Below are 27,131 nucleotides of genomic sequence, written 5' to 3'. Positions count from 1 at the left end.
AGTCCCAAAAAAAAGTTTACAGGAAATAACAAAGTGAACTGCAAATTATTAACAAATAATTATGTAAAAATGCAAGATTTTTTGTTTACAAACTGATGATTGGTTAATTTAAATCACATGATCGATGCAGCTGCTCAGGTGACATGAATTGGGAAACCCAGACTGAGACAACGCCCCTCTATCAGTAATAACACTAAAGCCAGACTGTTCATTCTTTGATGGTGGTTGATTCTTCCATGTCTTATGACGGTTGTTGCAGTTTTGTTGGCAAACTTCAGTGCATTTTTGTGTTCAATGATCTCACTTCTTGTCTATTTTTGAAATTGTGAATCCAGAAAGCTATACTTTCTACCGTCTTCCACCATGTCACTATTGAAGTTTGATCTGGTTTAAGTTATCTCAGCAGTCTTTACTACGCCAGGCACCACTGGGTCTAGTTTGGTAAGTAAGTAATACTCAATCGTTACCTACTTCTCTCCCAATCCCTGGACGCCCTGCCCCCCCCCCCCCCCCCCCTGATTTGCACGTTTCTTGGTCCCTTCCAAAAAATAATATTTTATCCCAGATATCAAAAGCAACCAGATTAATTGTCTAGTGGTATTTTCTATCAATATTATTATCCCAACCCGTGTCTTTGCATCAGCCACATGCCGTGGCATAACCAGAAGGGAAGAGTGTTCAGAGAGATTGAAAAATACACAGGGAATGGTTCGAAACATTATAATTGTGGGACTATGTTTGAATTATGAGACTTAATTCTCATAGTCAAAAAAAAAAAAAAAATTCATAGTCAAAAAAAAAAAAGTTTATGGGAAATAACAAAGTGAACTGCAAATTATTAACAAATAATTATGGAAAAATGCCAGAATTTTTGTTTACAAACTGATGATTGGTTAATATGAATCACATGATTGATGCAGCTGCTCAGGTGACATGAATTGGGAAACCCAGACTGAGACAACACCCCTCTATCAGTAATAACACTGAAGCCAGAATGTTCATTCTTTGATGGTGGTTGATTCTTTCATGTCTTATGATGGTTGTTGCAGTTTTGTTGGCAAACTTCAGTGCATTGTTGTATTCAATGATCTCACTTATTGTCTTTTTCTGAAATCCTTAATCCAGAAAGCAATACTTTCTATCATCTTCCACCATGTCACTATTGAAGTTTGATCTGGTTTAAGTAATCTCAGCAGTCTTTACTACGCCAGGCACCACCAGGTCTTTGGTAAGTAATACTCAATCCTTGCCTACTTCTCTCCCAATCCCTTGACGCCCCCCCCCCCCTGATTTGCACGTTTCTTGATCCCTTCAAAAAAATAATATTTTATCCAAGATATCAAAAGCAACCAGATTAATTGTGTAGTGTATCAATATTATCATCCCAACCCGTGTCTTTGCATCAGATACATGCCGTGGCATTAAACCAGAAGGGGAGGGGTGCTCAGATGGATTGAACAATATAATCACTCCCAAATAATGTCTTTAACCCCGCTTCCCAATGAGTGTCTACTTACACCACTGGCTGCAGAGGTGGTTTGATAGATTCTTCATGTTTATTAATAAGGCAATAAAAGTGCAGCGACGAGTTCTTAAACGGACATTTAAAACCGGCAACGATCCAGCAAGGTTTTAAACGAACGTTTAAGAACGAGTCACTAATCTTTTATTCCCATTCATAAATGCCCTTTTGTTATAAAAAAACGTTAAAAAAATACAATTACAGACAGGGTTATTACAGACACTTTGGCAGTTAAAAATTCGAGGTTTGAAATATTTTTCTCAAAAACTGTGAAGAGTCTGTTGCGCGTGGGTTGTGTGTACGCATGCGCGCTTAGAAATAGATTACACGATGTTACTAATACTTATAAATTGCGTTCTACGTGATAATCTTTAGCGCCTGACACGCGGAAGCCAGCTGGTTATAAACACTGGTCATTATCAACCGTTTAAACACCCCCACGTGACGCACTCTCCACCAGGACTAGAGAAACAGTCTGGGGTATTTATGAACAGTTTTTAAAAGTTAACTGCAAAATAATATCAGACAGTTAGGTGAGAAGTCTGTAGTTGGCATGGAGGAACACCAAAGACTTAAATATTAAAGAAAATACATATGTAGTACTTATCAAACGCACCCCCCCCCCCAACCTAAGTCGTGAATATTTTTGGCGCAAATTGTCATGTACATATGTAAGTGATTTTCCGTGCATGCTGCCAATATTTAAGTCTGCTATGAATAGTTTTTGTCAGTAAGCTACACATGTAGGTAGGTAAGGCCAGAGCATAATATGTGATGTCCCACTTCAAGTGTTTAGCTCTCTGGTAATCCTAGAAGGCTTTAGTCAGCGAAATGTAGTGTGGATCCGTTTTGGATCATCGATGGTTACTCTTCACAAGACATAGTAGGAGATGTGGAGTCAAAGGTCACGAGGCATGGTTAAATAGTCAGCCTCTCATATTCACACATGGTACCCCGCTACCCGGCAGATAACACAGTTTAATATAAGAAAATCAGTACATTTTGCAACCAGGAAAATGTTCCCAGTGGCTTAACTAGACAGGGGAGGTGGCTTTAAACTTAACCAAGAAAAATCAAATGCAAGACATAGTTTTATGTATTTTTGAGTACATCAGTAATACTCTGCCTAAACTATTAAAATATATTTGTTACTATTTGCGACCTGTATCTACGCAGGGAGTTGGCTTTAAACTAAAACAAAGACAAATCCAGTGCAAGACATAGTTTTACATACCGTTCAGTATATCAGTTGATAGTGAACCAGGCATTTTACAGAAGTGTTAATCTGAATTATCATATAAGTTTTTATTGGCACTAATTTTCAGAGTCATTATTACAGACCCTCTCAAGGCAAAGTACACACACGTTTAAGTTTGTTAGAACCATTTGATAAATGTAGATGTATACAATAAAACTAACATCTGAAAATGTCATTTCAAAAAGTGGTCATGCTTTTGAGATATTGCCAAAAAATCATGATCAAATATGTCCATGCACTCAGGAAAAGTAGGGGACAGGCTTTCAGGTTACCCCCCCCCCCCAATTAAGCCAATTAAAAGTGCATTTGAGACCACTGACCTCTACATATCTATAGGCTGTCACTCGCTAACGAGTTCGACTATCGCTGGTATACTGCTGGTAAAGACAGAGTGGCTTTATTTACTTGTGGTGAAAGATCAACTAGGATTGTACAATCTGTTTTGTTGTTGGGGTTGCTTTTAAAATGTATTGAACCATTTTAGGAAGAAAGGGGAGGCTTCCCCCCCCCCCTCTTCCCCGCCAATTAAGCTGGGATTGTGAGAAACAAAATGGTTACAGAGTTTGCTTATAATGACTAGCTAGTGTCCCTGTTTGTAACATCATTTGAAACTCCCAACCAACGCAGTTACCAACACACCAGCCAGATTCATCCCATTGTACCTCAGCCTAATGTTTCTAAGAAACAAAATGGTTACAGGGTTTGCTTATTATCACTAGCTAGTGTCCCTGTTTATAACATCATTTGAAACTCCCTACCAACGCAGTTACCAATGCACCAGCCAGATTCATCCCATTGTACCTCAGTCTAATGTTTCTAAGAAACAAAATGGTTACAGAGTTTGCTTATTATCACTAGCTAGTCTCCCTGTTTGTAACATCATTTGATACTCCCTACCAACGCAGTTACCAACGCACCAGCCAGATTCATCCCATTGTACTTCAGCCTAATGTTTCTAAGAAACAAAATGGTTACAGAGTTTGCTTATTATCATTAGCTAGTGTCCCTGTTTGTAACATCATTTGAAACTCCCTACCAACGCAGTTACCAACGCACCAGCCAGATTCATCCCACTGTACCTCAGCCTAATGTTTCTAAGAAACAAAATGGTTACAGAGTTTGCTTATTATCACTAGCTAGTCTCCCTGTTTGTAACATCATTTGAAACTCCCTACCAACGCAGTTACCAACGCACCAGCCAGATTCATCCCATTGTACCTCAGTCTAATGTTCTGTTTCAACAGTCAAAGTTCAAGTACACAAGTTTTCATAATCCAACAAAATGTTTTTGGGAATTATCAATATGAATTGCAAATAATTAACAAAAAAGATTACATCACATAAAACTACAGAAACTGATTGGTTGACTGGTATCACATGATCGATGCAGCTGCTCAGGTGACATGAATTGGGAAATCCAGACTGAGACAACGCCCTTCCATCAGTTTTAACATACAGACTATTACACAGGCATTATATAAGTAGGGCTAACGAAGCCAGAAGGTGCATTCTTCGACACAGTGGTAGAATCTTTCCTGATTAACAACAATTATTTTCCAAATGTGTACAGGGAAACTTCATGTGTTTGTATTCAACTACTTCTTGTCTGATATTTGAAATCTCAAGTCCGGATAAGCTTGATTTTCTACCGTCTTTCACCTTGTCACTATTGAAGTTTGATCTGGTTTTAGTAATCTCAGCAGTCTGTACTACGCCAGACACCACAAGGTCTTTGGTAAGTAATACTCAATCGGTGCTCCCTTCTCTCTTCAATCTTTGCCCCTTGTGGTTTGTACTTTTATTGTTCCTTTATCTCCCAGAATATAAAAAGCAAGAAAATTGGTTGACCAATGGTGGTTTATTATCAATAAGATTGACACAACTGTGGTGGTGTAACCAGGTGGTGGTGGGGGGGGGGGGCATCCACCATCAGTGATTAAGTAAAGTTAAGGTACATATAGTTTCATAGTCATTCAAATATTTATGGAAAGTACCAAGCGGCGAATGAAAGATGAGTTAATAAAAGAACCTCTGTCAATGTAACCTTCTGCCCCCAGCAATTGAAAATGATTGGTCGTTTTGAATCACATGATTGACACAGATCCCTAGGTGAAGAACCTTAGAACATTAAACACAACACAAACCAGTCCTTAATATTAAACACACAGGCCATATATGCGAACCACAATGTAAGTTCTTATAAGTAGGAGGAAAGTAAACTTTTGGTAATTACTCAAAACAAATATTAACTTACAAACTGACTTGGTAACGAGCATTGGAGAGCTGTGGATAGTATAAAACATTGTGGGAAACAACTCCATCTGAAGTAATGTAGTTTTTGAGAAAGAGGTAATTTCTCACTAAAATATTAAAAGACTTCTGGCTAGAAGTCTTTTATTCCTATCTGAAAGCACAGAAATTCGTCCAACAAGGGTGTTTTTTCTTTCATCATTTTCTCGCAACTTCGATGACCAATTGAGCCCAAATTATCACAGGCTTCCGCTTGGTATTTTATGCTTATGATGGGATACATCAAGTGTGAACACTGGTCTCTGACAATTACCAAATGTGTACAGTGCGTTTAAATGATTTGTTTCCTATCTAACATCAATTCTTACCAATTACCAATTATTAATAGGTTAACTTCACTCAAGGCTCTCCCTTCTTTACTAATATTTAAAAACATGTGTGTCCGGTTTTTACATCTGAAGTTTGACACGGTTTAAGCATGAAGTTTAAGTAACAGCCCCACCCTGTCCATCCTCCTGCAGTGACTACAAGTAAATGCATACCCCATTACATAAACGACCAATTGAGGGGCCAACCCCAGTTTGAGAATTTGCTACACTGAAAACCCTAAATAGCCTGGGGCAATGGATCACTGTCTGGGGGGGGGGGGGGGGGGGGGGGTTCTCCCAAGAATGTTGACATTACAATTAACTTAATGGCTGATTGGAGTTAAACCAGTGATGAATGGAATCTAGAGATATTTTGGCTTGTGGAAAATATACAAAATGTCATGATGTATACATAGACTTGGAAAATAACCATTTCGTTACAATAGTTTTAATTTTTGTCACCATTAAAAAGGTGTCTTGACTGGCTATTTTCATATAAATAAATGCTAGGTTTTTCCTTGATGTTTGAATATTTCTGTGTGATGCAGTGTTATCTTGAAAAAAGTGATGCAACATTCCAAAAAAAAATAAATATCTGGAGTGAAACCAAAAGTGTAAAATGAAGTGACTGTGGTAACCCAAATACACTTTGCTTAATACTATTTAATGCTAGACTTCTGTATTTAAAACAAACAGTAAAGTTGTTTTTCACAATTTCTTCAGATCATAAAGGTGGTGAGGAAGACGCAGCATGGAGCAAAAGAATTCATCAGGTAAATATTTCAATATTGAATTCAGAATCATGCTTATGCTTACCAAAACGGCCCCATACTCTATTTATTTATTTATGTTTACTCTTACTTAAAGAAATGTTTTGCTTTACTCCGTAACACATGTAACTGTTGTTATTCTTTTATGAGAGTATGGAAATAAATGTATTCTTGAATTGAATTGAATTGAGAATTGGACAATTAATTTTACCAAAATTTATTTTACGAGAAGTGCGATTATTACAGAAAGTCTTGAAAGTCTTGTTGAAGTGTCATGGCCGAGCGGTTAAGAGCACCAAATTCAAACTCTGGTGTTTCTGACCAGCAGAGTGGGGGTTCGAATCCCCAGCCATGAGACTTGTGTCCTTTAACATTTAAACACTGCTTCGTCCTTCGGATTGGACGTAAAGCTATTGGTCCCAAGTGTTATGCAATGCATGTAAAATAACCCAGTGCACTTATCAAAAAGAGAAGGGGTTTGCCCCGGTGTTCCTGGCTGTGGCTGCTGTGTGTGCCATACAGGGTGTCTATAATAAAAACAATACACTTTTGAAATGGCTGCCGAATAAAAAAATATATGATTCTGGGGGAAAAAGTTTAAATGTATGGATAGCTTATGGACTCAACTTTTATATGACACCAAAAAGTCTGAAAACTTGAACCTTGGAAAAATGACCCTACACATTTAAGCAAAAAATGGAAATGTTTAGACGCTGATGTACCCCAAATGATACAGGTCAACAACCCCAGTGGCACAATATTGGACCATTTTTCAGCAATCCATCAGAGCCAAGACCTTATGGATCAAGGGAGAAAATTATATTAACAAACTCAAATGGAAAATCAATAAAAGTTTCATTGAAATATGTGAGAAAAATAAAAAGCACAGCGGTAACCTGGTAACTCCAATTTAGCAAGTGTGTTATTATCATACTAATTTCTTATATTTTTCCCTCTCAATCGGTGTAAAAAAGGACATAAAACAACGAAAATAAAGTTGAAACAAATCTGGCATTATACAGTAATAATCTTTCTTTTGTAGTCTAAATTGTGTGTTTTGGGGTGAAAAATACCACACATTGTGTAGTTTTTTGTAAACAGGCTAACAACTTTGCAGAACTGTGCTCTGAAGACCATGCTGTCCAAGGCTTTTTTAGTGTGTGCATCAGCAACCACAGTTGGATAAAAAGGAAACAGCCATATATTTCTTGGAAAGTTTGATGTCAAGGGCAACAGCACAGAGCATCAACATCATTTTTTGTCAGTAATCTCAAGGCATGCTTTAGCCAATTCTCAATTTGACCTAGCTACAACGCTGATTGTTGCGCTTTAAGTTTTTTTAACATACTTTCTTGCTCCAAATTCTTCCAGAGAGTCCAAGTCCTGGTTTGCAAAGTGGGCAAAAGAAGTTACATCTATCACAAGATGAAACAGGTAATTTTGATTTTTAAAACATTTATGGTTTTAATTTCTTCATAATTGGGAAGTCAATAATTAATCTATGTATGCAGTCTGTGATCAGGATGTTGGGCCGAGCAGTGTAGGACTTTGGACCCAAATTCTGTTATTTATAGAATGAGGACTCAAATCCTGGCCTGGTCAATTGCAAGATTTGAGTCCTTGAGCAAGGCACTTTACCATAATTTGCTTCTCTCCACCCAGGAGTGCACAGTGGGTACTGGGCGAGAGCTGTGGAGTAACCTGCGATGGACTGGCATCTTGTCCAGGAGGAATATTAATAGTCTTAGTCGTTGAATGCCAAGGCAACCAGTTTTAGCCGATGGCCTGATGAGCCATGTTGGATCAGGACAAACTTTACCTTTTATGTAGTCTGTGGTGCATATGAAGTCTGACAGACAACCAATTCCAAACATTAAATGGATTCAAATGAACATAATTATAATATTAAAAAAAAATTCTGTTTGGATTTTTTTAAGCAAGTCAAACTTATGTGATGGGAGAGGGCCAGGGGCCTATTTCACAAAGCAATAAAATTCATCGCAAGACAAATTGTCAGTATCACATTAGTGATTTGCATTGTGACATCACACTTCACTTAGCATCTACAATTGATCTGCAGTTAAGAGCAATCTTAGCTCTTTGTGAAATCAGCCCCAGATGATATCAAAGATGTAAGAGGTAAAGATTTGATTCCACTTTGTGAATTGAAAAACTAATCTTGACTGAACCAAACAGAGCTCATTGCCTTTGAACATAGACTCTTAAAATAGCTGATTGAGATGCCTTAACTTCCAGTTTGAAATTACATTATTCCAAAATGGCAGGCACTGAAGCACCTCTTGGTGCTGAAGAATCTGGTGCTGAAGGAGGTATCATGGAACTTGGGGAATCATCACAAAGATCAACAGAGCCATTGATTGAGAACAATACATTCACCACAAACGTGCTGATAGGTGATAGCAAACGTTCCTTTGTTTTTGTTCAACGTGATACTATAAGCCTTACCGGTGAGTATAAACATTAGGAACACAAATAATAATTAAAGGAACAATACAGAATTGGACAGAAAAAAAGCGTGAAGATCACACCAGATTTACATAAAACTTACACGATCTAATGATGATGATAGTAGAAAACATCCCTTAAAATATTTTTGTCTGAAATGTCATATTTGATGAGAAATAAATAATCTTATTTCGCGTTTGGAGTTTATCGCTCAGTGAGCGTTTTATTCATTTTTGTTTTGGCATCGATTCAATGCAAAATTTGCAATTGGTTTTTTACTATTCTCTCGTGAACCAGATGGCCGATCGATCTGAAACTTCTCCAGGTTTGTCAGTTTATGTATATATGATGGATTACATAGAGTGCTTACACTACCAACAACTGTCTTGTTAGCAAAAACCAATTCTGTTGCGTCCCTTTAAGACTCGTGATAATAAGTAAGGCCCGGTCCCAGTAGGTCTGTACCAGAACGTAAACGAAAGGATGTACGGAAACCTAAAAGTATCGTCCATAAGTGTGCAGTAGGCCGCATCTGATAAGCCCGTACATGTCACATGGGTACCTAATTATTCCATTTGGCATACGCCCAGTTCTGAATAATGAACAACGAACGTTGCGCTGGATAACAGAATTCACTCGCAGAACTATACATACCGCACATGTGGGTATATTGGGGGGGGGGGGGGTATGCGCTATGCAGTTATCTTTCTTAATATTAGCCTAACCCCGGTGGTATAGCTCCATGGTAGAGGCATGACTACGAATGGCGAAGGAAGATGGTTCTATTTCCCTCTTTAGCCATGTGTCACCATTTCGTGCATACCGATCTTAAACATTAGTAAGCCTTGATTTGTTTTCTCGGGGAAGTTTAAATTGACTTCTAATGTTCAATTTCTAGGGGATTTTACATCCCAGTTTTGCTTCTAAAACAGCCCTTGCCTCCCCCGAGAAAAATCGGAATGTGCATTTAGCCGCTTAGATATTTGAGAGGGGGTGGGGTGTATGTGGAGTATACTCGAGGGACAAACATTAAGAAATTAATGTACTAAATAAATAAACAAAAATTAATAATTTTCCCAAAAGCATAAAGATGGGGATGGTCTACAGAAGTCCAACCAAAATAGTTAAAGGCACTGAACACGCTTGGTAATTGTCAAAGACCAGTATTCTCACTTGGTAATCCCAAAATTATGCATAAAATAACAAACCTGTGAAAATTTGGACTCAATTGGTCATTGAATTGCAAGCAATTGCTGAAAGAAAACACCCTTGTTGTACAAATGTGTGTGCTTTCAGATAGTAATAAAAGGCTTCTGGCAAAAAGTCTTTTATTATTTTAGTGAGAAAATACCTCTTTTTCAAAATCTGTGTTTATTTCAGAGGGAGTCGTTTCTCATAATGTTTTATACTAGCAACAGCTATCCGTTGCTCGTTACCAAGTAAGTTTTATGCCAATTATAATTTTGATTATTTACTAAACGTGTACAGTGCCATTTACAAGAATGTGCTCACCAAAAATAAATAAGTAAATAAATAAATAAAATGAACCAAAATGGCTTAACATTGCCCCCCCCCCCCTTCCGCATTGCAGGCGGTGGGCGGCACAAATATTCCATGAACTCCTGGGGAAATCCCTGGAGTTTTAACCCCACCACCACCACAGAAACAGTTCTCACTATCCCAATTCAGGTAACTCTCGAGAGTAATATTTCCCAGAAATATGCACGACTGTTTCACTGTTACATCAAACCCCCAGGAAATACCTATATAGTGTGAAAAGGGCTTTACTAGTTTGATAAGATCGACCAAAAGTTCCCGGGAATTTCCCGGGAATAACTTAAGTGTGAAAAGGGCTATAAATTCATGAGATTCCCTACTGCACTCAATTCAATTTGGCGGGTTGAACCAACGACATGCTGTTAACATGCCGGGGTTCTAAGCTATATTGCCCTTTCATCTCTCATGAAAGGTATGCCTAATACGCACACGCTCATTCAACCAATTAGACTAAGGAATGCTATAAAAAAAGTCACTTTATGGGCGAGAAGAAAACAGGTGCGTTTTTTATTACAATGGAGAGAGTTTATGTGGACCCTTTCGGTAAACAGTATTGTCCAAGGCCCACACTTCGTGTATCACAACTTATAAATAAAATAACAAACCTGTGAAAATTTAGGCTCACTCGGTCATCGGAGCCGGGAGAAAACAACGGGAAAACCCACCCTTGTATCCGCAGGTTTCGCCGTGTCATGACATGTGTTTAAAATAAATCCGTAATTCTCGATATTGAGATTTGATATTGTTTTACTGTTTTCTCAAAAATAAAGCATTCATGGAATAATATTTCAAGAGAATTCTTTCACCACTACCTTCTGTAAACCCTGTAACTTATTTGTAAATCTCTGAACTTTTATTTTTTTTCTGTACCGAAAGGGTCCAATGGCTTTAAGACGAATAACATAAAGTGCATAACACGGCCAGCAACTGTTTTGTTGGCAACGACAAATTACGATGTTCCTCAACTAAACATTACTTTCTTAAAGTTCCATGAAATATCGCTCATTTTATAAGTTGGCATAATATGAAATCTAAAATCAGTTAACATCAAACAATGGTGGTGTTGTAAGCTGTGTTCTTAAATTAACAATAACTCATATAATAATAATAATAATTTGGTTCGAGAAGCAGGCATGCAAGGGCGCCTTTGGCTGCTAGCCACATCAACTCATTATGACAACGGAGCACAGCCAAGATCGAAAGTGTTTGATTTTTCCCCAGGGAGGATAACCGGATGGTCTGGAAAACCCTCGTGGCACAGCAGAGAACAAACGCACAACTCAACTCATGGCCCTGGCCGGGAATCAGACCGGGGTCACCTTGGTGAGAGGCGAGCGCTTTACGCACAAGCCAACCATGCCACTCATCAAGTTATTGTCGCGTTTTTGTTTGTTTTTGTTTTTGGTTTCGGGGGCATATGGTATTCAATGTCAAAAAGACTAAGTTCATACTTTCACCTAGTACTCAACTTGACATTATTTTGAATGATTTGTATTTCAAAAAAAGGTACAAATAATCCGCGGTTGAGATTGCCACCGCACATGTCAGCATGGACAAGGGATGACGTCAGTACATGGATGAAAGGCTGCCTTGAAATAAGTGAGCCCCAGGCTGAAAAATTCGCTGATCGTGTTCAGAACGGCAACTCATTGATGCAATACAATGAAGAAAACCTAGAAAACAGTTTTGAGTTTACAGAGACAGAAGTCGATAAGTTTGTAACCTCAAGAGAGGCTTGGTTATCGGAGGAGAACAAAAACAAAGACTCTGTTTTCAGTAGAGTCTCCAGAACAGGCAGTGCTGACCAAACGGTTTGGCATTTTAACGCGACATACGTGTATAACTTTGAGCTGAATGATGCTAGCGACTGTATCGTCTTTATTGAGGCAGGTACCAGACTGCAAAGTGATGACTCTCGTTCTGCAGGTGAGAATTGTTTTTTAAAATACTATTACAATAATCTTAATGGTGGCTTCTTATTTAGCGCGCATATCCGCCACTCAATGCCGCTCAGGGGGCTTTAAAGGAACACGTTGCCTTGGATCGGTTGAGTTGGTCTTTGAAAAGAGTTTGTAGCCGTTTGTTGTAAAAATGCAGATGATTAGAAAGATGTTTTAAAAGTAGAATACAATGATCCACACACATTTGCCTTGAAATTGCGGGGTTTTCCTTTTACTTTGCGAACTAACACGGTCAGCCATTCGGAGTCAAACATTTGACTCCCATAAATGACCGACCGTGTTTGTCGACGAGGTAAAAAGAAATCCACGCAATTTCGAGTGATACTTGTGTGGATCATTATATTCTACTTTAAAAATATCTTTCTAACCATATGCATTTTATAACAAACGGTTACAAACGCTTTTCAAAGACCAACTCGACCGATCAAGGCAACGTGTTCCTTAAAGGCTGTTTTCGGTACTTCTGAACGCTTTATAAGATTATAAGTGGCGTGTCATGGTCAAACGTTTAAGAGCACCGGATTCAAGCTCTGGTGTGTGATCAGCCGAGTGTTGGTTCGAGTCCCGGTCGTGACACTTGCTATGTTAAAATGGGGAAGTAGTGCTTTCTGCTCTACCGGCCAGGCTTTGAATTTAATGATACCCAAGCCTACATCTGTAAGGACTGTAAAGAGGGTAACCCTGTTTCAGCTGTAGGAGTAGGTGGCAACGGCCTCTGAAAATTAGTTGACTTGCAGCCCACACATTAAAGTGGCGTTCATCAGGCCTTGTGTGTCTGGCGACTTGCATAACAGAATAAACAAAAAGTTGTGTTCTGTTTATTCTTTCTATTCTTACATGTTTTTTTTATTATTTACAGCTGTATCGGTGAATATGCTCATAAAAAATCCGACAGATTCAGATGGGCAGAAATTGACCTACAACGCTATTTACGAGTTTATGAAGCTAGCTGCACAAGATATCAGCTTAAAGGGACTCAATGAGATTATCAAGAGACTTGAAGACGAATGTGGATGCGTAGTGGAGAGAGTAGAAAGGAGTTCCATTAGATTCATCGTGAGGTTTTATTCTCAAAAAAGTCTGGACAAGTTTAGGGGGCAATGTTTGAATGGTGCCCTAGCTGAGAAGCTGACTGATCATCTGATGACTGATGATGACATAAGGGAGGTTTCTGGAAAGGAGTTAAAGATCCAGATGATCATCAAAGACACTGACTATGAAGAGGCAAAGAGTATCCTAGAGCAGAGTCGTGAGTATATTTAATTTTGAGAAAATAGAGTTAGGTGTGGCAAACAACTTATACCAACCAAAAGGCCTGCAGCCGATTTCACGAAAGTGTGCGTAACTTGCGCCATGTCGTAAAGTTACGCCACGTAAATGTTGCGCAGCTGCGCCACTTCCTTAAGTTGGATTTCACGAAACCTGTCTAAGCTGCACAATGTTTAAGTAAATGACAAACACCGCGGACGAGGCTATCATCATTTTCAACGACTGTTGTCTGAAACTGCAAGACAAAAGCAACACGGCAGCCATTTTAAATCACGATCACGTGTGTCATCCAAAAGTTATTTTTCCAGCAAACTGGAATATTATACCTATTATCTTCATGTAGTTTTTAAACAATTCTTCATAATTTTCATAAGTTTGTTTATTTTTGGGTTGGTGGGGTGGGCCTTGAATTAATTATTATCAATTTTTTTACAGTGGCCACTGGACGATATAAAAATCAATATTTTGCCGCAAAAAAATAAAGTTTATAAATGCATTGAAATGGTTTTTTTTTTTTAACTTGTCTGTTGTGTAGGAAAATATTAATTATTTCGTTGTGTTTTATGGGAGGTTAAATAAAGTTTATAACGGAAAAATAATTCAGGGTTGATTTGTGGATGGGTGGTGTTTATCGGAACCGATATGAGTTCACGATTGACAAATAAATAGGCCTTGGGAAAGACGAAAGTGTTTACTGAAAAGTATAGATTTTGTACCATTTGTGGCAACAACCAAATGATCACTGGTTTTAAAACCCTCCCCCCCCCCCCCTCCCTTAAAAAACATTTTAAAAATAAAAATGTGGCCGATTTTATTTAATTAAAAAACGCGTGGTTTTAAAGTAAAACGTACTTGTAAACCAATGGCTGATGGATTTGTGTTTGTTTTGTTTTGTTCCGCTAAACGAAAGAAGGAAACATATTTCTGCACTGAACCATGCGTCGTCGCTGCCGAAGGAACAGCGTAGGCTAACCCGAACAAAACCAGTGCCGATCATGTCATAATATTACACCCATTGAGATCTCCTGTCCTTACTCTATGGTTATAAAAAGGCCTTTAATGCCACATAAATGTTGCGCAGCTGCGCCACTTCCTTAAGTTGCATTTCACGAGACTTGTCTTAGCTGCGCAACGTTTTAATTAATGCCAAACACCGCGGACGAGGCTTATATCAACATTTCAACGACTGTTGCCTGAAACCGCTAGAAAAAAACCGCAGCGGCGGCCATTTTAAATCACGATCTTTTTTACACGGAAAACAGCATACAATCTTACACACACAGTGAAGTTTCAACGGACGAAGGAATTGTCGTGAGTGGCTCAACTTTGGCCACCAATCTACGATGTAGACGTAAGTTTGTAAACATTTATAGAAAGGACTAGTTAAACGATTAATAGCATCAGACACTCGCTCTTCATATTATTTTTTAGCAGAAAAAGGTATAAAAATGTACCAACACTGACCACAAAGACGTGTGGATGCGATCGCGTGGTGATACACAGTCATGGCAGACATGCCGTATTGTTTGTATCAAACATACATATTTTGGGGATTACTGAGTAGAAGAACTGTTTAAAATAGTAACCATGGAGATAGATGAAATACGGTCGTAGTATCAGTGATCAACACAGTTTATAATTTTATCTAGTAATATTATTAGCTAGCTCCAAATAGTACATTTTTTTAAATTCAGCAGCTTCGTCAACTATCCACGATGATGGTACATTGTGCACTCATGTTAGAGGGTTTTTCAAACAGCTTAACTGAATGCTGCTGTCACAATTTGATTGTTTCCCCCTCATTACAATTTTCTTGAACTGTGGTATAATCTATGTATTTTGCATTTGTTGTGAAGATGCTAAGTTATTGAAAATGGGGCATTATGAAAAACACTCTATAAATCCCGCGCTTTATTTGTCGACGATTATTTACTGACATTATCACCTTTTTAAAAACATGACTGTTTTCTTCTTGTTCTTTTCATTACAGAATCAAAAACGAAAGAGATTGACCCACAAGAAATTTATGACATGTCAACATAAACACCCAAATGTGAAGAATATTCATGTCCTGTCTACTTGGTTTCTTAGTTGGTTTACCTCCAAAATAGTTCATGAAAGAGTTTTGACGTCCATCATATCGAAGGAGAGGAGGACTATTTATTCATGAAGTGTGTGAAGAGGGAATAATTATTTCGTTATTTATATTTCAATATTTTTTAATTTGTTTTATCTTTATAACACTAAATGTTTCCTCTCCTTGTTTACACATTAAACCATCAAGGGTGATTAATGTTGTTCCTCTAATGTTTAAATTTTAACAACAGCAAATCCTTTTAACTAAATTACATAAATGATTTTTGGGGTTGAACAAAGAATTGACTAGAGTGGGATTCGAACCAACGACCTCCAGATTAACGTGCCGGCGCTCTACCAACTGAGCTATCTAGCCCTATATTGGCGGTGTCCCTATATTGGCAATATCTTTGTTCGGCTTTTGACTGGCACCCCCGAACAAAGATATTGCCAATATAGGGACACCGCCAATATAGGGCTAGATAGCTCAGTTGGTAGAGCGCCGGCACGTTAATCCGGAGGTCGTTGGTTCGAATCCCACTCTAGTCAATTCTTTGTTCAACCCAAAAAATCATTTCAAAATTTACCCAGTCAGTTTCCCTTGTGGTTTATATTGATATAAATTACATAAAATGATAACCATTCTCTCCAAATATTTTATGAAGTTCTTTTGAAATTTTTGAAGACAAACTGTGTTTGCCATTATTTGTCATCTTCTGACAGCTAAATTAGGCTAATATCTTCATGTAGTTTAAAACAAATCTTGAGCAGTTTTATAATTTAACTTGTTTGTGTATTTCTTTGGTGCTTGGGGGTGGGGCCTTGAATTATATTTTACAGTGGTTACTGAAAGATAAAAAAATAATAAGGCATGTAGTATTTTGCTGCAATAAATAAAAAAGTATGTATAAATGAAAATAAACAAAAATGCATATGAATTTAAATGTGTTTCGACTTGTATGTTTAGTATAAAAGTATTTAGTTTGTTTTGATATGGGAGGATAAAGTTTATAATGGAAAAAAAAAAAAGGATTGTTTTGTGGATATTGGACGGTTGATCGGAACCTATGAGTTCATGATTGACAACTAAATTATGAGTGACTAAATTTGTATTTATGGTGGCAATGCCAACCAACAGTCACTGGTTTCAAGGACCCTGAAAATCGTGGCCGATTTTACCGTATTTATTTCCTTAAAAAACGTGGGTTTTTTTTAAGCAAAACGTACTTAAAACCAAGACTGATTAATGTGTTTTTGTCTTTCCGCTTAAAGAAAGAACGAAATATAATTATTTCGGACAACACTGAACTGTCGTCGCTGCCCCAGGAATAGCGTAGGCTAATGCTCACTGCCTTTATGTGGTCCGATATGGTTTATAGCTTAAAACTATTTATCACAATAGCTTCAAAATTAATATATTGGTTTTTTTTATCAAGCACTGATGACAACATTTGTGACAAGAGTAAAGTCATGAATTTTGATGTGAAAAGGTTTATATGTATGGATAGCTTATATGGACCCAACTTTCATATGACACCAAAAAGTCTGAAAATCTGAACCTTAGAAAAATGACCCTACACATTTAAGCAAAATATGGAAATGTTTAGACGCTGATGTACCCCAAATGATGCAGGCCAACAACTCCAGTGGCACAATATTGGACAAATTTTCAGCAATCCATACAAGCCAAGACTTTAAAATCTGGTTGGTTTACATTTTATTAATGAAGGTCCATCCATAAGTTTTTCTCTGTGGTGCACCATCCTGGTATATCTGCTGATGGAACAAAGGCCTCAATTGATGTGGATGATTATAATAATGTTGTCAGTTTTGTAGCTACGCCAGTCTGACTGACATGAGCTTTGGCTGACTGGGCTCAAGGGAGAAAATTAACAAACTCATATGGAAAATCATTAAAAGTTTCATTGAAATATGTGAGAAATTAAAAACCACGGCGGTAACCTGATTAAGCATGTATTAGAATCTAATACTAATTTTGTGTATTTCTTCCAACTCAATCAGTGTAAAAAAAAAAAAGACTTTAGACCAACGAAAATAAAGTTGAAACAAATTTGACATTATACAGTAATAATCTTTCTTCTCATCCAGGGTATCCTAAATTGTGTATTGTTTTGTAAAACAAAGACCACACATTGTGTAGTTTTTTGTAAACAAGCTAGAATTTTGCAGAACTGTGCTCTGAAGACCATGCTGTCCAAAAAGCTTTTGCGTTTGTGCGCTAGCAACGACAGTTGGATGAAAAGGGAACAGCCAAATATTTGTTTGAAAGTTCAGTGATTATAAGGGCAACTGCACAGGGCATCGACGCCATTTGCTGTTTGTGTCGTCGGTATTTTCAAGGCCTGATTCCGATTGATTTTGAAAAAAGTCACCCGGCACTCATTTTGCCCTAGCTACAACGCTGATTATTGCACTTTAGATTTGTTAACATTCTTTCATTGTTCCAAACTCTTTCAGAGAGTCCACGACCTGGTTTGCAAAGTGGGCAAACGGAGTTATCACAAGATGTAACAGGTAATAGTTTAAAGTCACATTTTGATTTGAACATTTCTTCATATTGGGAAGTAAATAATTCATCTTTGTATGCAGTCCGTGATCAGGATGTTGGGCCGAGCAGTGTAGGGCGTTGGACCCAACATCTGTTATTTATAGAATGAGGACTCGAATAAGCTTGGGCGATATCGATTTATTTTATTCACGATATATCGCCGACAATATATCGCGATATTCGATATAATCGCGATTAATGAAATTTGACATCATCAGTCTTAAAACTCCAAGTGAAAGTTGTAGAAGAGACAGTCCTAGTATAAGAGAGGTGTTCTAATGACCTATTCTTCTGGTTTTACTCCAAACCTATGGGGTATCAGCTAGCAAATACACCGCGATATTTAATCGATATTTCGATATATCGTGATTATCGCGATATATCGCGATATATTGCGATATATCGCGATATATCGATATTTCGATTAAAACAAAATCCATTCGATATCGAAATCGTGTCCAAATTAATATCGCGATATTCGATAATATCGTGATATCGCCCAAGCTTAGACTCGAATCCTGGCCTGGTCAATAGCAAGATTTGAGTCCTTGAGCAAGGCGCTTTATCATAATTTGCTTCTCTCCACCTGGGAGTACAAAGTGGGTAACGGTGAGAGCTGTGGAGTAACATGCGATGGACTGGCATCTTGTCCAGGAGGAATATTAATAGTCTTAGTCGTTGAATGCCAAGGCAACTAGTTTTAGCTGATGGCTTGATGGGCCATGTTGGATCAGGACAAACTTTACTTTTTATGTACATGTAGTCTGTGGTGCATAGGAAGTCTGACAGACAAACAATTCCAAACATCAAACAAAATTCTGTTTGGATTTGTTGTAGCAAGTCAAACTTATGTGATGGTAGAGGGCCAGGGGCCGATTTCACAAAGCTATAAAATTCATTGCAAGACAAACTGTCAGTATCACCATAGTGATTTCACACATCACACTTTTCACACTTTTGACATCACACTTCTCTTAGCAAATACAATTGATTTACCGTTAAGATCAATCTTAGCTCATTGTGAAATCGGCCCCAGATGTTATCAAAAGATGAACGAGGTAAAGATTTGTTTCCACTTTGTGAATTGATTAAAGAACTAATCTTTACTGAACCAAACAGAGCTCATTGTCATAATGTGGTCCGGTATGGTTTATGGCTTAAAGCTATTCATCACAATAGCTTCAAAGTTAATATATTGGTTTTTTATCAAACACTGCTGACAACATTTGTGACGGGGTAAAGTCAGGAATTTCGATGTGAAATTTTCCAGCCAATCTTTAGTCGGGAAAAACTTGAGTTAATATTCCTTAAATTGACTTTAATATTTACAACATGTATAGGCCAAGTATTACTGCTGAGGAAAACTTAACATCGATATTTTTGACTTGAAGCAAAGTCTAAACAACACATGGTGTCAATATTTGTGACAAGACATTCAAGTATTACGCACATTTTCAAGTCAAGAATTCCCTAGGCTACATGAAAAGTATCCTTCCACTGAGCAGGAAATACTAAAATCAAGTGTTGTAGAAGAGCTGGAAATATGTTTACAAATACTGAATTAACCAAGTATGAGTGTCACTCCCTGGAATGTGAACCTAAATAGAAGTTTTATCTGTCATCAGATGTTGAACCTGATCTTCAGCAACATCAAGCCATCCACCAATCATCTAGTGCCAGTCCTAACCAACCACAGACAGATGTACATGTACATGGTCCTGCCTTCTTTGGTCCTGTTACTAACACTACAGTGAACCTACCAGGTAATCAGAATGTACCAGGTATTTAATATACTGTAATGCATCTTAGCATGGAGGTTATTAGTACAAAAAAGAAACCTAAATCAAAGTCTCCTGATACAGGTGTCTGCTTGAAATGCCACAAAAATAACTTTTGTTCAAGTTAGAAGAGGTTGTTGTTGTTAGTATGAAAACAAGATGCTCAGTGAGTGCCATGATAATTACAAAATTATCTCAACAAGTCAACTTAGTGATATGTGGAGAAAAAAACACGATACAAACCACTCATGCCAAAGAAATTTACTAAAACTTATTCTACTCTTAAAAACTGTATAATTGTCACATAATTGGCAAAAAGCAACTTGACAAAAAATTAAATAATATACAGTAGGTCATTTTTCAAAGAAACAAAATTCAGTTCTGTGGTCCTCCTCAAACATGTTCACTAAAACTTTAGAGGTGAAAACCAGCCGGTGTGTATGTGTCAAAAAACGGTAGTTGATTATACAGTTCAACTACATGTTAATGAAACTAGTGATTGCAATAATTATATTCAAAGCAATCTGGATTTGTTAAAATTTACCCACAGGATTATCAAGCCCTGACCAAGTTCAAGCTGTTGCATCAAAGGCTGAAGAGGCAGTGAAGAATGTGTACATAAATAGAGGTAGCTATGTACAGATGCTCCCATGGGTTGATGATCATAAGAGACACATAATGGACATCTTCACTAAGCTATGTTTAGTTGAACAAGTTGACACAAGAGGGGAGATTCAACACAAGGAAATTGATTTATATGAGGAGATTTTCTTCTTTAAGACCAGGGAGGGTAATCCAATCAAACGTATCATTGTAAGTGGATCAGCAGGAATTGGCAAGACAACCCTAATTGACAAAATTGCTTATGATTGGGCAATGGGTACCTGTCAGACACTCAATAAGTTCAAACTTGTTTTTGCTTTAAAAATGCGCTCATTAAAACAAAGCATGGAGTTAACAGAAGCAATCAGTAATCAGCTTGTGGCCTATGACTCTGTAGATCAATCTGCTTTGAAAGATTTTATTGACAAGAACCAAGACAAAGTATTGATTCTCTTGGATGGATTTGATGAATTTAAATTTGATCCGCTTGACACATCCTCATTTGGTTCGATTCTCAATATTCTGAATCGAAATCGGGGCCCAGAATGTTGGGTAGTTATTACATCCCGTCCTCCCCTTGACAAATTAGTCAACTCATCATTGGTTGAAAAGCCCTATACTCATGTGAGAGTTGAGGGCTTTTCCGATACAGATAAAGAGGAATATGTGAACAAATTCTTCCCTGATCATGTCAAGGCTAGCAAGCTTACAGAGCAGATAAAACAATCAGAAACATTGTCTGATTTGGCAAAGAGTCCCATGCTACTGCTGCTGATGTGTTTGCTGATGGGGACCACAGAGAACACCCTCCCAGACACAATGACACGACTGTATAACAAAGCACTGAATTACATATTCAAAAGAAAAACAAGAGACATCAAAGACGCTGCAATTTCTAAGATTTTGATTTCTATTGGAAAGGTTGCTTTAGATCGTCTGATTTCTACCGATGAGTCAATTGCCTTTAGAGAAGGGGACTTTGAAAAGAGTGCGTTAGATGCAGCAATGAATGCAGGTGTCCTCACTAGTGAGATGGTCATTGATGGGCTTGATATCTATCAAAGAATGTATTTTATGCACCACACATTTCTGGAATATTGCGCAGCAATGTACTGGCAAAGCTTGATGAACACTGAGGAATTTGACAGAATCCTAGATCAGATTGAGTTAATTGAGAGCGAGTTTTTGTTGACACATCGTTACGATTATCTGCTCCAATTTTGTTGTGGAGACAATGAGGCATGTACAAATCGCATTTTACAGAAGGTGCATGAGGTAATAGAACCACGACTGGTTGCTATTTGTTACTTGGAGAGTCAGCCAAAAGAACTACCACCAAAACATATTATCAGATCAGTTCTGGCTGGTGAAGATGAAGATGATGATGTTGTTCATTTGTATTTGAGTGACAATGAATTATTCTATTTTCTGAAGTGTGTGACAACCCTCAGCAGAGGAAATGATTACTTCACAAATGTTAAGAAACTGGTTGTTGGTCGTTTAAGCTTCCAGAAGTTTGGTGAAGATTTGGCAAAGTCAATCAAACTAATGACCAATTTACAATCTCTATCTCTGAAGGATAGCTCATTAAGTGCTGCCAATACTAATCAAATCCTATCATCATTGGCAAGTCCATCAACATTGACTGAGCTAGACCTCTCAGGGAGTAGAGCCTTGGGTGGCTCTGTGTCATTGTTGGCTCCTCAATTGATGAAACTGAAGCGCCTCAAGGAGCTTCACTTGGTTGACTGCTCACTGCAAGCTCAAGATGTGTCACCCATTGCCGAGTCAACGGGTGACACTCTGGTTAAACTAAATGTATCAGAGAATAGAGCACTGGGTGGCTGTGCATCCATTTGGGGTCCTGAACTGGGGAAAATGGAATGCCTTCAAGATATTCACTTGACAGACTGTTCACTGCAAGGTACAGATATTGAGCCCATTGCTGTGGCACTGAGTGGTGTGTCTACTGTGGCTAATCTTGATCTGTCAAGTAATTATGCTTTGGGTGGAGGTGCATTATTGTGGGCTCAGCATTTGAAGAAAATAAGACACCTTAAGGCACTGACATTGGAAAAGAGCTGGCTGAAGGACTGCGATATGAAGCCTATTTCCGAGTCAGTGAGCGATATGCCCAACCTGGTTCATCTGAATCTGTCAGAGAATGAAGCTTTGGGTGGATGTGCATCATCATGGGCTCTGCATTTGAAGAAAATGATTCTCCTTGAGGAACTGATATTGAAAGGGTGCAATCTGACAGATTGTGATGTGAAGCCCATTGCCGAGTCACTGAGTGGAAAGTGCACTCTGGCTTATCTTGATATTTCATCAAATTATGCACTGGGTGGCTGTGCATCATCATGGGCTCAGCATTTCAAGAAAATCTCCCACCTTCAGAAACTGAAATTGCAATATGTTAAACAAGAGGATATGGAGCCCATTGCTGAGTCAGTGAGTGACTTGCCCAATTTTACTCATCTGGATCTGACACATAGTTTATCGGACGGACATGCATCATTGTGGGCCCTGCATTTGAAGAAAATGTCCCACCTTAAGGAACTGATTTTGGAATGGTGCTATTTGCATTATGATGACATAGAGCCCATTGCAGAGTCAGTGAGTGACATGCCCAACCTGATTTATCTAGATCTGACAATGAATGATAATTTGGGTGGCGGTGCATCATTGTGGGCTCAGCATTTGAGGAAAATGTCCCACCTAAAGGAACTGAAATTGGAACGGTGCAATCTGTCAGATGAGGATATAGAGCCCATTGCTGAGGCAGTGAGTGATATGCCCAATCTGATTCAACTGGATTTGTCACAGAATAGGTATTTGCACCACTGTGCATCATTGTGGGCGCCTCATTTAAAGCAAATGATCAAACACCTCAAGGAGCTCAAAATGTACCGATGCCTTTTGACAGAAAAAGATCACAAACACATTATTGCATCAATTGGTTTGAATTCCTCCATAGTGAAGACCATTCCTAATTACTCACAGATGTGAATCTGTCATGTCATTGAGTGTGTGATTTCTCTGCACAACTGTGTACTTCCTTTATTTGAGACAAATGAAACTCATCATGTTTATTGGAGACTGTTGGATCAGAATGAATTTACTTCCCAAACCAACGATGCATTATCCCTTGCAGTCTTGGGTTGTCTCTTCCAGAAGTTGGACTTGAGAAAGCTGCTCAAGTATGAACCCTGTCACTGAGTGTTATGCTCCCTCTGGTTGATCTGAATCTTTGGTTTGATTCAAAGCCTTGATGACTTTATAGTTTACTGTGGGCTTTCATGTTTAAAACAAGTTAAACATCATTCGGTTCAAAATATTTCAAGTAAATATATGTAGCACAATCATACAATGTTTTAAAACATTAACGTAACAACACCAAAAAACACAACAATTATTAACACTTCTAAAGTTGCATGGCCCAAATTTGGACGAAGATTTTTCTAGTTTTGTGTGGGTTTTTTTGTTACAGAAGTTTTTCTCTAAATGAATTTTGAAAACTATACTTAAAAAAAAAAACTTTCTCATACGCCACAGATAACACATAAAAAACATGTAGCATACAAAATGTGTAGTAAATGTGTAGCAAACAAAAATTTTTGTACATGGCTGATAGCTTTCATTTAACTACCATTTTATCATTGACAGTTGAATAGACCCTAGTCACATTGGGCAGCCCACATACAAATTAATACACATACACGTCTCCTGTCCGTCATTTTGTGGGTCAAAATGGTCTCGGAGGGCTGGTCTCGGTCTCGGAAGGCTGGTCTCGGTCTTGGTCTCGGTCTCGCAGCTAACCCAGTTCAGGTCTTGGAGGGCTGGTCTCGGTCGGGAAGGGCTGGTCTCGGTCTCGTAGGGCTGGTCTTGGTCGGGAAGGGCTGGTCTCGGTCTCAGAGGGCTGGTCTCGGTCTCGGAGGGCTGGTCTCGGTTTCAGGAAGGGCTGGTCTCAGTCGGGAAGAGCTGGTCTCGGTCTCGGAGGGCTGGTCTCGGTCGGGAAGGGCTGGTCTCGGTCTCAGAGGGCTGGTCTCGGTCTCGGAGGGCTGGTCTCGGTTTCAGGAAGGGCTGGTCTCGGTCGGGAAGGGCTGGTCTCGGTCTCGCAGGGCTGGTCTCGGTCTCGGAGGGCTGGTCTCGTTCTCGGAGGGCTGGTCTCGGTTTCAGGAAGGGCTGGTCTCGGTCGGGAAGGGCTGGTCTCGGAGGGCTGGTCTCGGAGGGCTGGTCTCAGTCGGGAAAGGCTGGTCTCGGTCTCAGAGGGCTGGTCTCAGTCTCGGAGGGCTGGTCTCGGTTTCAGGAAGGGCTGGTCTCGGTCGGGAAGGGCTGGTCTTGGTCTCGCAGGGCTGGTCTCGGTCTCGGAGGGCTGGTCTCGTTCTCGGAGGGCTGGTCTCAGTTTCAGGAAGGGCTGGTCTCGGTCGGGAAGGGCTGGTCTCGGAGGGCTGGTCTCGGTCTCGAAGGGCTGGTCTCGGAGGGCTGGTCTCGGTCTCGGAGGGCTGGTCTCGGTTTCAGGAAGGGCTGGTCTCGGTCGGGAAGGGCCAGTCTCGGAGGGTTGGTCTCAGTCTCGGAGGGCTGGTCTCGGAGGGCTGGATTCAGTCTCGGGAAGGGCTCGGATGGGGAGGTCTCGGTCTTGGTCTCAGACTTTGAGGTCTCGACTACAACACTGGTTAATGCCAGTACGTCGCAGCTAACCCAGTTCAGCTAACATCAAAATGATTACTTCTGGTTTAATACAGGAAGTTTAGTCTTCAAAGTTCATTAAAGACCATGTCATCAGTTCAAACAGAAATACCATTACAATCTGCCATTGTTTTTTAAAGTTTCTTTTGCACAATCCTTGTCTGTAATCATTCAGAGAAGTTCACAAATTCAAATCAGTGTTAATGGCAGTACATCGCAGCGCAGTACAATGTCTTTAGGTATATCAGAGATTGTACCTTTATTGACCCAATTGATGAAGACATTACCCAAATTGGTCACACAATTTGTGTGAAGTTCCAATGGGTAGAGAGTAGTCACATATGACGTCAGTGCAAGAGCGTCTATTTAACAGTTCCTTTGGTTCAAACCATGAACTGAGGGGCATAATGGTGCTTAAATGTAAATAAACTCATTTCATAAACCACTGAAATATTGCAATGTAAAGTATATTTTTGTATTTATTAAGAACTTATCTATAATATGGGACAGGCCCGTATGCTTCGTTTTTGAAAGGGCAAGGGCACCAAGGCATTTTCTTTTTGGTAAAGGGCACCCTATGAGGACATTGTAAATTTCTACTGGAGCATTTCAAGGGCACCAAGGCAATGGCAAGGGGCAATGGAGACAATCGCCTCCATTGCCTCCGTGAAGTATCAGGCCTGATGGAATATGGATCGTTATTTATGGTCATTTATACTGGATGAGACAAATAATATAAAAAACATTGCTGTTATATTACTCATGACTTCACACATTAACAAAAGTGTCACAGAGCCTGGACTTTCTGCAGGCACAAATTGTACATAGCTTACTATGGAAGAAATCTTACATTTGATGCAGACTTGAGCTAACAATTGTTATCAACTTTTGGTATTTATAAAAAGCTGTATGTCTCAAACTGTGTTCTTCTCATTTATGATTATGTGTACAATATTTCCCTATGTGTACAATATTCAGTGCCATATTTCCCTATGTAACTAAATATTGTAATGTTTAATTTTAACCTTGGACATGTATACTTTCTCTCGTACAGTTTTTATTGTATGTCTTTGGGGTCCCATCAGGGAGAACAGTGGAATCACTGATGGAGTCCCTGAATAAATAAGACCAATACAATACAATTATGATCAAATATGTCATATATGAACAGTGAAGCATCTTGTCTGCCAGGAGATGCACTGGAATGCAAAAGAGTACTATTTTGTAAACATTGCTACATTGTCTATATGTACAGCCAAATATTAACTTATTTGTCTAAGTCTGAGATGAATGTTAATTGATCTTTTCTTTTCTATGACTTGGAATCTGTGAATATTCATACAAAATTGTTTACTTTCTTTGATCATAATAATGGTAATGATAGCGAGTATTTCTAATGGGTCAAAATTTCAACTATAACTCCAGAAGACAGTACTACATTACTTGGGTATTTATATAATGAAATAATAAACCAACTTTGTTATTGAGACCAGGTCTGGAAAAATGGCCATGATGTCACTCAAATTCATGTTTGAGCTTCATACAAATGGAAAAGACCATTTTAAGCTTTAATTTTTTGTACATGTTGCAATCAGGAGTGTACCCAACTTTATACTGGCCCAGTAAAAATTTGTCAGTTTGTTTGAAATTAATTCAGGGCAAAAAAAGGCATTGCAATTTACCAAATTGAAAATGATTAATAAACAAACTTTATGGATGGGAATATCTTCCTGTTGGACTATCATCTAAACCTTTCATCAAACATTGATGCCTAAAATGATAAATCTTAGTTGTTAATATTTCCCATAACCAAACCAGTTCAAAGGGTGTGCATAATTTGGGTAAGATTACTAATTTTGATTTTTGTTAAAATTGTTAACCTTTTTGTTAAGATTGGAAATATTATTGTTCAGAGATTTACACCTAACGTGCATGGTATAAAGATGGTTAAATGCTGGAAAACATCCCCTCAATATTTTGTTCCCGAAATGCTAG

The 27,131-nt window shown here is 38.6% G+C and overlaps 1 protein-coding gene across 2 annotated transcripts in view; it reads left to right on the top strand.

Annotated features, from left to right (window-relative positions):
- Positions 1 to 26,772, top strand: part of LOC139933828 (NLR family CARD domain-containing protein 4-like) — a 37,354-nt gene extending 10,582 nt beyond the window's left edge. The window contains exons 2-12 of one of the 2 annotated variants that reach the window (XM_071928045.1): positions 336 to 441; positions 1,126 to 1,228; positions 4,351 to 4,515; positions 6,122 to 6,171; positions 7,540 to 7,602; positions 8,454 to 8,636; positions 11,698 to 12,117; positions 13,012 to 13,401; positions 17,976 to 18,032; positions 19,692 to 19,829; positions 20,395 to 26,772. In XM_071928045.1, coding sequence (XP_071784146.1) covers positions 6,150 to 6,171; positions 7,540 to 7,602; positions 8,454 to 8,636; positions 11,698 to 12,117; positions 13,012 to 13,401; positions 17,976 to 18,032; positions 19,692 to 19,829; positions 20,395 to 23,456 — 4,335 coding nt within the window. In that variant the 5' untranslated portion in view covers positions 336 to 441; positions 1,126 to 1,228; positions 4,351 to 4,515; positions 6,122 to 6,149 and the 3' untranslated portion in view covers positions 23,457 to 26,772. Of the gene's footprint in view, positions 1 to 335; positions 446 to 1,125; positions 1,229 to 4,350; positions 4,516 to 6,121; positions 6,172 to 7,539; positions 7,603 to 8,453; positions 8,637 to 11,697; positions 12,118 to 13,011; positions 13,402 to 17,975; positions 18,033 to 19,691; positions 19,830 to 20,394 lie in introns of both variants that reach the window. The other variant, XM_071928046.1, reaches the window with a different exon arrangement.
- The last annotated feature ends 359 nt before the right edge of the window (positions 26,773 to 27,131 follow it).

This window comes from Asterias amurensis, chromosome 2 (assembly GCF_032118995.1).
Source record: "Asterias amurensis chromosome 2, ASM3211899v1".
Lineage (NCBI taxonomy): Eukaryota > Metazoa > Echinodermata > Asteroidea > Forcipulatida > Asteriidae > Asterias > Asterias amurensis.
This window is presented reverse-complemented; position numbering and strand designations above follow the sequence as displayed.